Here is a 17,502-nt window from a genome sequence, read left to right as displayed (position 1 = left end):
TGGAATTTCTTTCCTTCTTAATGCGTTTGAGCCAATCAGTTGTGTTGTGACAAGGTAGGGGGGGTGTACAGAAGATAGCCCTATTTGGTAAAAGACCAAGTCCATATTATGGCAAGAACAGCTCAAATAAGCAATGAGAAACGACAGTCCATCATTACTTTAAGACAAGGTCAGTCAATACGGAAAACTTCAAGAACTTTGAAAGTTTCTTTGTGCTGTCGCAAAAACCATCAAGCACTATGATGAAACTGGATCTCATGAGGACCGCCACAGGAATGGAAGACCCAGAGTTACCTCTACTGCAGAGGATAAGTTCATTAGAGTTACCAGCCTCAGAAATTGCAGCCCAAATAAATGCTTCACAGAGTTCAAGTCACAGACACATCTCAACATCAACTGTTCAGAGGGGACTGTGTAAATCAGGCTTTCATGGTCGAATTGCTGTTCAGAAACCACTACTAAAGGACACCAATAAGAAGAGACCTGCTTGGGCCAAGAAACACGAGCAATGGACATTAGTCTGGAGTCCTTTGGTCTGGAGTCCAAATTTGAGATTTTTGGTTTAAACCGCTGTGTCTTTGTGAGACGCGGTGTGGGTGAACGGATTATCTCCGCATGTGTAGTTCCCACCGTAGAGCATGAAGGCGGAGGTGTTATGGTGTGGGGGTGCTTTGCTGGTGACACTGTCAGTGATTTATTTAGAATTCAAGGCACACTTAACCAGCATGGCTACCACAGCATTCTGCAGCAATACGCCATCCCATCTGGTTTGGGCTTAGTGAGACTATCATTTGTTTTTCAACAGGACAATGACCCAACACACCTCCAGGCTGTGTAAGGGCTATTTTACCAAGAAGGAGAGTGATGGAGTGCTGCATCAGATGACCTGGCCTCCACAGTCCCCCGACCTCAAACAAATTGAGATGGCTTGAGATGAGTCGAACAGCAGAGTGAAGGAAAAGCAGCCAACAAGTGCTCAGCATATGTGGGAACTCCTTCAAGATTGTTGGAAAAGCATTCCAGGTGAAGCTGGTTGAGAGAATGCCAAGAGTGTGCAAAGCTGTCATCAAAGCAAAGGGTGCTATTTGAAGAATCTCAAATATAAAATATATTTTGATTTGTTTAACACTTCTTTGGTTACTACATGATTCCATATGTGTTATTTCTTAGTTTTGATGTCTTCACTATTATTCTACAATGTAAAAAATAGTAAAAATAAAGAAAAACCCTTGAATGAGTATGTATGTCCAAATTTTGACTGGTACTGTATATCTGTGACGTTTTAGAATAGGCTATATTTTCCCTGGTAATACGGTAGATACCCTAAAATCATATTTTTCACAAAGGCTTTATTGTTATTAATAGTCCTTACTAGTTAAGGTACTAACCGCATTGATAGACACAACTTATAGAACAGTCGGTTTACAACAGAATGTTCCTATTTCTGATAGAAAAGGATAATATTCTGTATTGCATGGACAAATGTATTTATCATTGTCCAGTATTTTCTAAGCTGTATTTGAGTTGCTTGGCTATATTTTTAGTTTGTTTGTTTTCATAAACATTCTTCTTTTAAAAACCTTGCTTTTAATCTAAATCTAAATATAAAATTGTGTTGAAATCGTTGACTTTGCACTGAAATGTTCAGAAAATAGTTATTAGTATTAGTTTGTGGGGGAAACTAACAAGAAAATAACTTCAGTTTCTTATCATGATATGGTCAGAATGTTTTAGAGATCTATTGTTCATGGTTGAAAAAGAGAAAAGTGGTCTTGCTGGAAAAACTCGGAGATAACTTTTATCCAAAGCTCGTATAGTTTACATAAATGGATCTTGTAATTTGTATTTTTTCTTTGGGAGTGTATTTTGATTTGATTATTTATTAAAGATGGCAACCGCCTAACCTTGTTCCTGTTTTCTGTTTTAGGCCTACTTTTGTATATGCCATATAGGGCTGGATTTTCAGTTATCCACCCTTTCCTTGCCTCAGAGAAAAGTCAGGAAAGCAAATATATTTTATCTAAGCTCTTGTCTCTCAATGTAAATGTATATTGAATTGACCCAGTTGGCAAAAAAATAATTTAGAAAATGTACTTTGACACCAGAAAGGCCCAGGGCTGTCTCTACACGCTGCACCTTTAAATACGGAACGCTCAATAAATCCTGGTCAGATTAATCAATATAATCGTACAAATCATGTTAGGGAGCAATTTCCCAAATGGTTTTTAAGTGGTGTTGGGCAACATGTTCTCAATGACAGATGCTTAATCCAAAATGTAAGACATCCTAAATATAGAAGCTATTTAACTAGGATCAGACATAATAAGATCTAGCTACGACGTTTGGGCTTTGATTGAGATGGGATGCAGACAGCAAAGGGCTCTCTCCGTAGTTTCTTGGCCAAATGGTGGAGAGCGTGCATTTTAAATTAACCACCATGGACAACACAACTGCCACCGGCACACCTTGGAGCATCGACCAGACTTTTGACTCAACTTCTCCGGGCTTCAAATCTAGTACTGTGGCGCCCACAATCTTCCCACGGTCAGGCTACAGCATCATCTCCTATCTTATGTTCATCAATGCAATTTTCTCGGTTTTTAACAATACTCTGGTAATAACCGTGTTGGTGAAGAATCGTACTCTCCTCACCCCGATGAATGTGATCATCCTCAGTCTGGCCGTGTCCGATTTGATGATAGCCTTGTGCGGTTCATCGATAGTCACCATCACCAACTATCATGGTTCATTCTTTCTCGGCGACGAGTTCTGCATCTTTCAAGGATTTGCTGTCAACTATTTCGGTAAATAACATTTTGAATAGTATGTCTTTTGAATCATGTGGACTGAACTCAAACTTTTCATAGACCTATTTTTGGTTGTAGCCTAAAAGTGTTGAAAAAATAGTATAATTTGATAAAGTTAACTCAATGCGTTAAATTGGGTTTGGGGGGTGGGGCGGGTTATTCAGATCTGTGGTTTTGTGGTTGTGAAGCCAGGGTCCATATTCAGAAAGCATCTCAGAGTAGAAGTGCTGATGATCTAAGATCAGCTTTGCCTTTTAGATCATAATGAATAAGATTATATGGACAGGGGAGACCTGATCCTAGATCAGCAGTCCTACTCTCAGACACTTTATGAACACACTGCCCCCTGGTCTCCTCTCCCTCAGGTCTGGTGTCTATGTGCACTTTGACACTGCTGGCGTACGAGCGCTACAACGTGGTGTGTAAGCCCATGGCAGGCTTCAAGATGAATGTGCGTCGGAGCTTCCAAGGGCTCCTGGGGGTCTGGCTGTTCTGTTTGTTTTGGGCCGTTCCCCCACTGCTGGGCTGGAGCTCCTACGGCCCCGAGGGCATCCAGACCTCCTGCTCTCTGGGCTGGGAGGAGAGGCCAGTATAATATGTTATATAACTTGTTATAAGCATATATGAGCCTTTTATAATGTCCTATAACACAGTTTGTAATGTGTTATGTCTCTCTAGGTCCTGGAGTAATTACAGCTACCTGATCCTCTACACGCTGTTCTGCTTCCTCCTGCCTGTCGCCATCATAATCTACTGTTACACCAAGGTCCTCACCTCTATGAGACAGGTACACATTCATCTACTGTTACACCAAGGTCCTCACCTCTATGAGACAGGTACACATTCATCTACTGTTACACCAAGGTCCTCAGCTCTATGAGACAGGTACACATTCATCTACTGTTACACCAAGGTCCTCACCTCTATGAGACAGGTACACATTCATCTACTGTTACACCAAGGTCCTCACCTCTATGAGACAGGTACACATTCATCTACTGTTACACCAAGGTTCTCACCTCTATGAGACAGGTACACATTAATCTACTGTTACACCAAGGTTCTCACCTCTATGAGACAGGTACACATTCATCTACTGTTACACCAAGGTCCTCACCTCTATGAGACAGGTACATAGTAATCTACTGTTACACCAAGGTCCTCACCTCTATGAGACAGGTACACAATCTACTGTTACACCAAGGTCCTCACCTCTATGAGACAGGTACACATTAATCTACTGTTACACCAAGGTCCTCACCTCGATGAGACAGGTACACATTCATCTACTGTTACACCAAGGTTCTCACCTCTATGAGACAGGTACACATTCATCTACTGTTACACCAAGGTCCTCACCTCTATGAGACAGGTACACATTAATCTACTGTTACACCAAGGTCCTCACCTCTATGAGACAGGTACACATTAATCTACTGTTACACCAAGGTCCTCACCTCTATGAGACAGGTACACATTAATCTACTGTTACACCAAGGTCCTCACCTCTATGAGACAGGTACACATTAATCTACTGTTACACCAAGGTCCTCACCTCTATGAGACAGGTACACATTAATCTACTGTTACACCAAGGTCCTCACCTCTATGAGACAGGTACACATTCATCTACTGTTACACCAAGGTCCTCACCTCTATGAGACAGGTACACATTAATCTACTGTTACACCAAGGTCCTCACCTCTATGAGACAGGTACATATAGAGCCTCAGCCCACCGAGGGAAATAATGACTTTTTTTCTCTGCTCACTGGTATGTTAATGATGGTGGTTAGTGAATGTTAGTGAATGTTAGTGAATGTTAGTGAATGTTTGTGAATGTTAGTTAATGTGGTAGTGTGGACACACCTTTCTAAGTCAATTTCTGTCCATATACCAACTGTACAAAAGCCTCTTCCAGTTGGGATAGAGGGACTGTAACAGGGACTGTTGCTATAACTGGAGACCGTAAGAGGGGTTTAGACGCTGAGACTGAGTACTGTCTGTCGTCGGGTATCGTCTTCCTCTTCTTCCTCTTCCTCCTCCAGCTAAACCGTAGCACGGAGCTGCAGGGCGGTCGCCCCTGTCTGCAGGACAATGAGCGGGCAGTAAGGATAGTGCTGGCCATGATCGGGGCCTTCTTCGTCTGCTGGCTGCCCTACACAGCCCTGTCCGTGGTGGTTGTGGTGGACCCAGAGCTCCACATCCCTCCACTGGTGGCTACCATGCCCATGTACTTCGCCAAGACTAGTCCAGTCTATAACCCCATCATCTACTTCCTAAGCAACAAGCAGGTATGTGTACTGGAGGAGAGGCAGAGAAAAGTTAGACTGAGAACACACCACATCAGTTACATTTGTAGATTATCGAAGGGGACTGCTATATGTCTGCTCCCTGTGGTTTTAATTCAGTTAGAATACACATTTCCGTTTTGGTTATTTAGGCCTATATTTAATCCGTATTGCGGAAGCTCCGCGCTGTAGCTCGATTGAAATTTAAAGGTAATGTTCCCGCATTCGCAGAGACGGCATTCACGGTAAACGCTGCATGTGTCTGCTCAATGCGAAATGATCTTTACATTTCAATCACGGCTGTAACGCGGATCTTCAGGCGATACGGATTAAATCTAGCCCTTATTAGTGGACACTCATCCATAGCGACTCTAGTAATGTCTTGTGGATTGTCTCGTGTATTGAAGATTGTACGAATTGATTTATAATGCTTTACCACACATTCTGTATATGGTTTGTTAACAGTTGTGTCCGTACTCCCTGTAGTTCCGTGATGCCACTCTGGAAGTCCTCTCCTGTGGGCGCTACATCCCCCATGACTCGGCCCCCGACACCCTCCCCATGCGCTCCATGACCCTAAGGACCACGGTGGGCAGAAAAAAACAAGGGATCGGTGCACACAGCAGGGTGCTGCCTCTGTGACTCCTCTCTCCTCCATCTCCTCCATCACTCCACTGGAAACAGAAACGGGAACCTAGAAGTATCACGGTGGTCTGGGTCCATCCGAGCCCCATCACAGCTACTCACTCAGGTGAATCCTAACTTACAATTCAGTTGAATATTCACCCAGTGTCCCATTGACATTAATGTATAACTAAGTGAGAATTCGACTTAATAAAGTCCAGTCCATGTCAATCAGTCAGCAACCAAGTCCTCGTCTGCAGTACATTCAAAAACTGAAATGGCGCAAGGATTCTAAAGTATAACAATGGGAGATTTTTAAAAGAATTACAGAAAACCGGGGTGCAAATTTGTCTTTGAAAATGATTTATGGAGATCCATTTTAGAGTATTGCAAAGCTGATTTTGTTTTCGTAATGTAGAGTGTGTGTTTGTGTCTGTGTGTGTGTGATTGCGGATGTGCGCGCATGCGTGCGTGTGTGAGTATTTTCAAAGTAATTTCTGATATTTCACAGTGTATTTATTACAGTATACCAACCAAGGACATACTACATACTACATTTCTTTGTGCACTGTTTTGTCATGTAATGTTCTAAATGCATGAATGTGTGTGTGTGTGCATTCATGCATGCATGCGTGTGTATGTGTGAGAGAGTGTGTGCGTGTGTGTGCTTGCGTGTGCATGCTTGTGTGTCCGTGTGTTTGTGTGTTTGTGTGCGTGTGTGCGTGCGTGCGTGCGTGTGTGTGTGTGTGAGAGAGAGAGTGTGGTAGACACACGGTTTCTTAATTTTTTATTTTATGCAAGTGATCTCAATTATTCAATAAAAACGAATCTACCAAATATCGATTGTTCTTGTATATTTCTTTGGCAAGACAGAAACTTTTCTGGAAAGTGGGTGATATGTTAAGGGTTTTTATTCACACTGATCAACTCAGTCTGAAGACACAACCCATTGGACTACAGAAACAGGATGGATAGATAAAGTAAGTCTCTAGGTCATTGAGCAGCGTTTCTCCTTCCTGGTCCTGGCGACCCAAAGGTTGCACATTGTATTTTTTACCCTAGCACTACGCAGCCGACTCAAATGATCAACTCATCGTCAAGCTTTAATCATTTAAATCAGATGTGCAGTGCTAAGGCAGAATCAAAAATGTGCACCTCTTTGGATCGCCAGGACACCAGGATTGAGAAACACTCCTGTAGGAAAAGAGTGAATGGACTGAACCATGAGAGATGTTATTCCAACGTCCTGTCCTCTCTGTGGCTGCCTCTGAAGAACATAGTGTCTTTATTAACCTGGGTGACTTCAATTTGATCAATGAACAGAGAGGATAAAAACCTGGCTTGATCTAATCCCAGATTTAGCCTGTATGAGCTGGGAAATGTTCAAGCAAAGAGTATTTCACACTTAATCCTATTTTAGAAATAGGATTATACATTGTCACATAGTAATCAGATAACACGCTCGGCTCATCTTTCAGTCATTTCTTTGGATGTTTCAAGAATACTGACTGTCAGCCACCTGGCTGTAACAATATTCCATCATAAAACATGTAGGTAACTATATGTTCATTTTTTTTTTAGTAAAAACACGAAAATATAAAGAAAAACATCCAGATAGATGTAAAAATTACTCTATCCCCATAGAGTAAGTATAGGCCATTGATGATAGCAGGGTCAGGTTTAGACTTCAGTCTAAAAGTCCGGTGCAATAGACAGATGACACCTCTTGCTCAGCCTGCCATCTTTCTACTATGAGCAGAACACAGTAGTCAACCATGCCTGCTCCTACTTATTGTGTGTAGGTCTGCAACAGCACAATTCAAGTTCGAGAACTTCCTAACAGCCAACTGGCTTTAACAGTCTTCTATCATAAAACGTGTAGTTAACACGTCAATTCTTTAGAAAAAAAACCACTAACATATGAATATGAGTATTTTCATGATAAAAGGGTCAGGTTTAGACTTCTATAGCTGTTTTGATTGGTCTAAAAATAGATAGATGGCACCTCTTGCTCAGCCTGCATTCTTTCTCTACTGTACACAGTAGTCAACCATGCCTATTCCTATGCTTTTGTGTATGGGTTTATAACACCTAACAGGCAGGGTTGGATCAGTATTGCCAATTGGTCAGCAGTGCTATTGTAATAAACATGTAATAAGCATGTCTTAAATATAGCCCGTCGCTCTAAAACACTTCATAGGGACACATCCAATTAAACCCACCACCCTCACTGTAATTAAACCCACCACCATCACTGTAATCCCCATTGAGGATACAACACAGCCAAGTGCAAATAGATGTGACTCACAGTGAGGATTCCCTGGTGACCAGTGAGCCATGCAGGGTGTCGATGAATACAAGTGGACACAGCGGGGCGTCACCTGGGTCATATTCATTAGGCACTAAAAATAAGAAAAACAACAAGGGACTACCTGAACTTGTCCAATAAGAACCCTAATTTTCGTTTTCCATTGCACAATGTTTTGCAAAATGTTGCTATGGTGTGCCCTAATGAACACAACCCTGTCATAATGACAGGGGCTAAGGGCGTGCTATGAAGGATGTGCTTCATTCTGCTTTGGGCATGGAGTAGATGTTGTTGCCGATATCGGTAATAAGCTTAGGTTGCGGCTGTGGGCTCCTGATCATAAAGGATTCTGAAAAGGATGGGGAGATGGAACTGTTGTTCTGAAATGGAACTCAAACCTTTCTAAGATGGAACTATATCCAATAACTATTTGATTTGTGAGATGAGAGGCACTCTACCTATTTCATGGGTATATGGGAACAACACAGTTTGGGAGGAGTACATTGACATCTCATTTACCGTTGCAAACTGTGCAGTGTTATTCTTCACTTCCATTGTCGGCATCGCAGCGAATGTGTTCGTCACATGGGCAGTGTACCGTCAAAAGTCTCTTCGAACGTGGAATAATGCGCTCCTGGTCAACCTCGCCGTTATCGACATCCTTCGTTGTTGTATTGACTGTCCTATTCTCCTCACCATCGTTCTGAAGGGACCCGTAGGAGGAGGTCTGGAGAAACTGCTCTGTGACGCCCAGGTCGCCTCCTTCTCGTTCAGCTGCTGTATTCAGTTGCTCACCTTGGCCTGCATCAGCATGGAAAGACATCAAGCAATCGCCCACCCTTTCAAAATCACCCAGCGCCGAAGACGGATTCTGGTGTGGATCCCCTTGACCTGGATGGTGGGTGTTCTCGTTGCGGCCTTTTGTTTGACGTTTGTCAAGGACTCACCTGTGTATGTTAGGTGCAGGGGATGGCAGGTAAATGTGCAACTATCCTATGACACCTTTGGACTCTATATATTAGTTCCGCTATGGTCAACCTGCTTCGCTGTCATTACTGGATTCTATGCTCGTATATTTATCATAGTGAGAGCACACGGTCAAAAAATGTTGGACAAAGGATCTTTTCCAGCAACTAAACAGGACACCGTGAAAGAAGCAACAAGTAAAGTTCAGGAAGTGGATGAAAAAGACGGGAAAACAAAACATGACGATTCTGAGAAAAATGAAATAGAGGTGGAAAGGGAAACAGACCAAAGAGAAGAGAACAGGCAAAGGGAAACTGTTCAGCAAGAACCTGTTGAAAGAAAGTTACCCAGAAAAGACCCTGAAATTGGATTTACGAACACAACAACGAAGAACGCTCAAGGAGCCATGAAAGACTCTTCGGACAACATTTCAGAAACCAAGACTCTGGGTAGCAATTCTGAGCTACTCCCCAGTAAGGTGAAACTACCACGTGTTTCATTCGCGCCACAGGTGGACAACCCCAGTGCCAAGGTGCTCAAGTTGGTAGACTTGGAACAAGACAAGGATGTCCATTCACTCCATCCCAATTCTATTGGTGATCATGATGTCAAAGCAGATTATATTTCTCCATTACCTACCGAGGTTGAGGAGACTGTAGCAGCAATCCCCGTTCCAGAAACAGAAACTCCAGCTGCAGATCAAAGCTTGGAGGTTAAAGGTGCCGTCTGTATGATGCCGTCGTTCGTCAACAAAGAGCATGCCAACAAAAAGAAGGAGAGTAAACTGGCAAAGCGTTCTGGTTACATCATTCTCACCTTTCTGATATTCTGGATGCCGTTGATCGTGATGGTGATGGCCAACGTCTGCAACAGAAACAGGAATTCCGGGGTAAGTCGTTTTTTTTTGTTTCTGATGGTCAGTGTCAGTGAACAGTTCATCAAATGCCTTTTTTTAAATATATGTTTTATATCAAATATACAACCCATAGCTTCTATCAATTTCATAATGCAAATTGCATAATATCAAATGGGGTCTCTAAATAGTGCTAATTTAACCATTCTCCTATGTCTTTAAAAAAGACAGTGGTAAATATGAAAATAAAAGCCTTCAAATGAAACGAACACCACCACCTCTCTATCATGTCTGCACTAACCGTCTCCCTGCTATGAATGGTGTAAATTCTATAGAGAGGCCCTGTCCACTGAGCTCCTGAAAACGCATAGATTTTCCTTTGTACTTTCACAATTTGTTTGTTATGCATCCTTGATAAAAAAAAAAAATAATAATTCCAATGCATTTGATTTATCTGTTGATTTATCATTGTTGCTTTTGTCAGTCAGCTGTTTAGAGCGCTCATTGCTTTATTTGTCAGGTGCGTGTGGGTATTTGTTCTCCATGCAGTCCGTAGCCCATTTATTTAGCTTTATTGTTTTCTATCAATGTTTGTTTTCTTTCTTGGATCAGCTGATGATGGTCGAAAATATCACTAGACAACTAGCTTACAGCTAGACACAAATGCACATCCAATCCATCCAACAAGTAGGCTACAAGTTAATGTTAGTATCCCTATATAATAATAAATAATAATATGCCATTTAGCAGACGCTTTTATCCAAAGCGACTTACAGTCATGCGTGCATACATTTTTGTGTATGGGTGGTCCCGGGGATCGAACCCACTACCTTGGCGTTACAAGCGCCGTGCTCTACCAGTTGAACTATATATAGTTGACTCTTTCAGTTAGAAGTATTCGATTTTGCAATGGCATAGGCCTATATTATTTTTGGATTTGTGTGCCCCATGAGAACTGTTTTCACGGCGAAACACAATGAAATGTTACATAGGCATAGTTACATAGTTACTTACAGTGCACTTTTCCCGAGATCTCCAAGATCCAGGATTCGTACAGGGCTTAAGTTCAATGTTCTAATTATATTGGTAAATGGTTAATAATGACAAATAACACAGCCATAACTGTAATTAATGTAAGGAAATAAAGGTAGTGCCGGGTAAATGCAAGTAAAGGCAGTTTACTCACCTTTTTCAGAAAAATGCATTGAAAGTCTAGGGAGCGTTACTTTTTTTCACCGCGACCAGCAATCGGAGTTTCCCCACCTTTTTTTTTTTTTTTACCACACTAGGCTACATCACTGGCTACCGGTAGGCCTATTTGAAGTTCATGGTAATACACATTGTAGCCTAGTCTAGTAAAATTGACCGTGTGTGTTAGGGTAACCATGGCGTTTTTCCTGGGACAGTTTCAGACCCATTTCATGTGTCCCGACTTTTCAGGCTACAAAAAAAGGTGAATTTGTCAGCAAGACGCATCAATTAATGTAGACCTAATCAATGGCAATCGCCGAATGTCATGACGCACACTTTTTGGTGTTTTGTAACAGTTGTCTATTTCCATTCATCAAATGGATGCTGGCATTATTTCGGAGGGGACGAAAGCACAGGTAGCATACTTTTTTAAGTGATATGTTTGACAATCAGATAATAAAAGGTCATTCATTTTTACAGTTTTTACCGTTAAATTACATCTTTACTATTAGGCCCATAAAGAAATACGTGCACCCAATAGAGACAGTCGCAGATAATAAAAGGTCATTCATTTTTACAGTTTTTACCGTTAAATTACATATTTACTATTAGGCCCATAAAGAAATACGTGCACCCAATATAGACAGTCGCCCCCCCCCCCCCCCCCCCAATTGTCACGGTGTAATTCAAACTCTGCTTATTGCGCAATACATTTGGAAGCTCTTGTGAATGGAAATCCTTTTGATCTATTGACATATTGAAAAAAAAAATGCAAGAATGTATGAGTGTTGAATTATTCAATACATCATTCTACTATTCTGAATGGAGATTACTATAGGAGGTTATACAATTCTGATACAGCATAAACATTGTTTTACATGTTTCTGCCTTTCAGATGGGGACAGCTCAGGATCTGGAGATCCTGTCTGTATCAGTGGCCTGCATGACCTCTGCCAGTAACCCCATAACCTACGCCGTGGTCAACCCTCAGTTCAGGACAGAGTTCCACTATCTTAGGAGGAAATGTAAATCGTTATGGACAAGAGCTTAAGACATACTACAGATAACTGTCTGATCTTTTATGGCATTTGCTTGGGATATGATGGTCACTTTTTTTAAATGGTAGTAAGCATTGTCATTTAAAATGATCCTAACACATCAAAAAGTCTTCACCCCTTGCCAGAACTAGGGGGCTCAGTCTCAGATGGGGTGTCTAATGTGTGGTGTAATGCATCTCCTTGTTTGGTACCAGGCTGGCTCTCAGGTAGGTCAAGGGCATCATTCATCCTCAGCAGTTAGGGCCCGATTTAGACTTAGGAAATTACGCCTTTCTTATACATGCCTTTCCTATGGACTTCTCAGTAGTTGGTATTCAGACTTACCTTATGAAGGTGTGTAAAGGGCTTTGCAGGCACGGTTCCCAATGAATGAATGAAATTCAACCGCTTATAACCCTCCCACTTGCTGGCCAACAGATTTTATCTTGGAGTTTTCGTTCAGTAGGGTTTTCAGTCCATTTTTCTGAAGCCACCTCTTTAAATACGGTGTACCTTTAAGTTAGAATTTTGTCGACAGACTCAATAGAATATATAGAGAGAACGGGTTCAGAAAGAAAGTGATCTAAATATATGCATATTCGTCTCCGTTTCAGCACCAATTGGTAGATTTAAAAATACAGTGATTTTGTAGATTATTCAGGGTTAGGATAGTATTTATGAATGATCAAAAAACAGGTTTAGAGAGCCTTTATGCACGAAAGAAAGAAAATGGTGGTTTGAACCTTCCTGAAAATTGCCACCATCTGTTATTTAACCAATGGTAATGTTAGAAGATTAGTGTACATAGAATTATAATAGGGTGAATAGTGTACAATAGTAGGCTATACCCTCTTCTATTGTCTGCACTAACCACGGCCAAGTATTGTGCCATGCGTCGGTTCAAACCGTTACGGCTTGGTCTGCGCGCCATAACCATTTAATTAGCCTCGGGTCAGAATCGTGTCCTTAATGAACACTGAGGTGTTGCCTGCTGTGCTGTGAGAGCCAGACCAAGTGTGGACCAAAATAAACAGGCTCTGTTGTCTAGGACTGTATATCACCATGGTTCCCTGGCGCTACAGGCAGGACAGAGCCTTCCTTCACCCCATGTGTGTGTATGTGTGTGTTTGTGTGTGTGTATGTGTGTGTGTGTGTGTGTGCGAGCATGCGTATGTGCATACAAGTGTGTCTGTGTGTGTGTAATCAGAGTTAGGCCTGTCTCTGTAGGTCCTCCACCCTGGACCAACCACTGAGTCTGTCAGGCCCTCACACGCTCTCTAGCCCCCCTGGTGACACAGCCTCAGGCCCTCACACGCTCTCTATCCCCCCCTGGTGACACAGCCTCAGGCCCTCACACGCTCTCTAGCCCCCCCTGGTGACACAGCCTCAGGCCCTCACACGCTCTCTATCCCCCCCTGGTGACACAGCCTCAGGCCCTCACACGCTCTCTAGACCCCCTGGTGACACAGCCTCAGGCCCTCACACACTCTCTATCCCCCCCTGGTGACACAGCCTCAGGCCCTCACACGCTCTCTAGCCCCCCCTGGTGACACAGCCTCAGGCCCTCACACGCTCTCTAGCCCCCCTGGTGACACAGCCTCAGGCCCTCACACGCTCTCTAGCCCCCCCTGGTGACACAGCCTCAGGCCCTCACACGCTCTCTAGCCCCCCTGGTGACACAGCCTCAGGCCCTCACACGCTCTCTAGACCCCCTGGTGACACAGCCTCAGGCCCTCACACGCTCTCTAGCCCCCCCTGGTGACACAGCCTCAGGCCCTCACACGCTCTCTAGACCCCCTGGTGACACAGCCTCAGGCCCTCACACGCTCTCTATCCCCCCCTGGTGACACAGCCTCAGGCCCTCACACGCTCTCTATCCCCCCCTGGTGACACAGCCTCAGGCCCTCACACGCTCTCTAGCCCCCCCTGGTGACACAGCCTCAGGCCCTCACACGCTCTCTAGACCCCCTGGTGACACAGCCTCAGGCCCTCACACGCTCTCTATCCCCCCCTGGTGACACAGCCTCAGGCCCTCACACGCTCTCTATCCCCCCCTGGTGACACAGCCTCAGGCCCTCACACGCTCTCTATCCCCCCCTGGTGACACAGCCTCAGGCCCTCACACGCTCTCTATCCCCCCCTGGTGACACAGCCTCAGGCCCTCACACGCTCTCTATCCCCCCCTGGTGACACAGCCTCAGGCCCTCACACGCTCTCTATCCCCCCCTGGTGACACAGCCTCAGGCCCTCACACGCTCTCTATCCCCCCCTGGTGACACAGCCTCAGGCCCTCACACGCTCTCTAGCCCCCCTGGAGAGACAGGCTCAGGCCCTCACACGCTCTCTAGCCCCCCCTGGAGACACAGCCTCAGAGACACACACACAATCCAGCCCCCCTGGAGAGACAGGCTAGGAGACCTCATTATTACCCTGTAGAGAGTGGGCGTCACTGGACCAAGTCTCCCAGCCTGGTGTCTAACTATGACCCCATTCCCTACTTAGTGCACTATATAGGGAAGAAGGTGCCATTTGGCACACAGCCAACATCAGCAAATTCACAGCAGGGTGTCAGCAGCTTAAATAAAAAATAAAAAAAATAAAACTAAGGGTATTGACAGACTGACGGTGGCTTCACAGCCGGAATGTTTGGCTTTGCACTTGTTCTATATTCTAGAATGAATACATCAAATAACTTGTGAACTCTCTTTTTTTTCTTCAATGTGGTCCCTCTACACTGCTACCAATGGAACCACCACCATCAGCACCATAATAACATCAGTTGTAGGAAAGAAAAAAAAAAGGTTAAAATACTCGGTTTGGTCTTATCAAGTGTTTTAATAGAACAACTATTTATTTACAGTATTGTGTATTCTATCCACTGCACCAAAATGCATGATTTTGGATTTTCTTTGTAGCTTCTTCTTCTTATAATCTATATATTTTGTCCATAACAGGATCTATCTGTAATTCATTAAAATCATCATTCTTATCATGTACCATTTTTCGATATCTTCCCCATCACTCTCTCATGTTGTCATTCACAAACCTTGGACACATCCTAATTGAATACAACTGAATTCTGCAATGACCGCATGCAAATTCCTTAACGCCACCATTTATCAACAGATATAAATATTATGAGTTGTTAACACTTAACTTTAAGTTGGCCTTATACACTGAATGTACAAAACATTAGGAACACCTGCTCTTTCCATGACATCGACTGACCAGGTGAATCCAGGTGAAAGCTATGATCCCTTTTTGATGTCACCTGTTAAATCCACTTCAATCAGTGTAGATGAAGGGGAGGAGACAGGTTAAAAAAATATTTTTAAGCCTTGAGACATGGATTGTGTATGTGTGCCATTCATAGGGTGAATGGGCAAGACAAAAGATTAAAGTGCCTTTGAACGGGGTATGGTAGTAGGTGCCAGGTGCACCGGTTTGAGTGTGTCAAGAACTGCAACACTGCTGGATCAAGAATGGTCCACCTCCCAAAAAGGACATCCAGCCAACTTGACACAACAGTGGGGAAGCATTGGAGTCAACATGGGCCAGCATCCCTGTGGAACGCTTTCAACACCTTGTAGAGTCCATGCCCCGACGAATTGAGGCTGTTCTGAGGGCAAAAGGCAGTTCATGTTTTGTACACTCAGCGGACATATGTAACTGCAGTAACAACATTGTAGATGCATATATGAAGATCACTTAAGGTAAAAGTGTTACCTATGTGTCACAACTGCTATCTAAACCTAGAAATCAGAGGAATTATGGTATAACAGTGGTTTCTGAAGATAAAACAGAGAAATATTTACAACATTTACTAACAATGTACAGAATGGATTTTTTTATTTTAACACAGTGACTTTAGTACCAAGGTCTTGCTTTTGTTTTAATAAATTGGAACAAAAGAGGGATATGGCTTTCTGTTTACCCGTATACCTCATTTCAAAGGTATTGATACAACCGACCTTAATGCGTATGTCTAGAGCTGTTACGGAGACAGTAGTGTTAGATTGACAGATCTACATGGCTTCTAGAAGTGGCAGTGTTTTACTAGTTGTGATAACTTCTTTATATTATACAACTTTATTTCTACCTGGTATTAGCTAACATCTACTTTTCTAACTTCAATTAACTTCGATTTCAGTTGAGGTCAAATGTAATTCGTAGAAATGTATGTTACATTATGTTCCTGTCAGTAATAAGCACTAAGATAAAACAGATTGCGAACATCAGGGCCCGTGTTCACAACGCGTCTCTGAGTAGGAGGTCTGATCTAGGATCAGGTCCCGTCTGTCGATGTAATATGATATTCATTATGATCTAAAAGGCCAAACTGATCCTAGCTAGCTTAGCACTCCTGCTCTGAGATGCTTTATGAAGTCGGACCCTGAATTGGGACTCTTCACTTTGAACATTTCACCGTTTCAGGATAGGCAAAAGTCTATACTCATAGAGTAAAGACATTAACCAATAGGCAATGAATATTCACAGTGACTAAGTGGCACTTCATTCCAAATAACAGATGCGTAAATTACATATCGGCTGAATTAATTTACAGGAGTAAAGGGGAAGATCAGTTCAATCAAGGAGGAAAATCTCCTTGGTTCAATAATGGTCTTCCAGGTCCGGCTGTGTATGTTTGATATGAGCGGAGAGAAAAAGGTGGATGTCCCATAAATAATAATAATAATAATAATAATAATAATAGATCTGAGGATTGACCTTCATATGAGTACTTGAATGCATGTGTGCTTTGTCTTGAGTCTCTCCACTCCACAGGAAATTGACTTTCAACTGCAAATAACACAGTTCTCCCCTCTCTTTCCCCCTTGAGTCACATAAGACGACATATTGACCTTTCCTGCAGTCAAATGACCAAATCGCCCTCTAGTGGCCTCATGGGTGGAATATTATTAATATCGTTCATAATTTCATAATTAAAAAAACCTTATTTTAAAAAGCCAGCAGAAAATCCGGTGTTTGTATGTTAAACGGTTTTGTTATATTTCAGTCTTCTGTGATGTATATAAAGTGTAATATTGTGATGCAAACTCAAAATCTATACCTGACATGGTACAGGTGTCTTCTTTCTTTAAGCCCATAACCATGTGTGTGAGGTGTATACATTTACATTTTAGTCATTTAGCAGACGCTCTTATCCAGAGCAACTTACAGTTAGTGAGTGCATACATTTTTTTTTTTTCATACTGGCCCCCCGTGGGAATCGAACCCACAACCCTGGCGTTGCAAGCGCCATGCTCTACCAACTGAGCTACACGGGACTATACTGTTGTTTCAAAGTAGATTTGTTTAAGACTACCAAGAAACACTGTGTGACCCTGATTTAGTCCACTCCAGTAAAATGATTTATTAATAGTCCCCCCAAAATGTATCTTAGTGTTTTTTCAGGCATCAACGAT

At 42.8% G+C, this 17,502-nt stretch overlaps 1 protein-coding gene across 1 annotated transcript; it reads left to right on the top strand.

Annotated features, from left to right (window-relative positions):
- Positions 1 to 2,437: 2,437 nt before the first annotated feature.
- LOC311116094 (parapinopsin-like) lies at positions 2,438 to 5,739 on the top strand (the record flags this gene model as incomplete). The annotated part of the gene is made up of 5 exons (XM_084191223.1): positions 2,438 to 2,804; positions 3,173 to 3,392; positions 3,486 to 3,594; positions 4,855 to 5,100; positions 5,584 to 5,739. 5 exons carry the CDS (start codon positions 2,438 to 2,440, stop codon positions 5,737 to 5,739), a joined length of 1,098 nt encoding a protein of 365 aa, XP_084047349.1.
- Between the last annotated feature and the right edge of the window lie 11,763 nt (positions 5,740 to 17,502).

Source organism: Coregonus lavaretus, assembly GCF_964263955.1.
Source record: "Coregonus lavaretus genome assembly, contig: HAP1_SCAFFOLD_1144, whole genome shotgun sequence".
NCBI classification, from domain to species: domain Eukaryota; kingdom Metazoa; phylum Chordata; class Actinopteri; order Salmoniformes; family Salmonidae; genus Coregonus; species Coregonus lavaretus.
The sequence above is the reverse complement of the archived record's forward strand: the minus strand, read 5'-3'. Positions and strand labels throughout refer to the sequence as shown.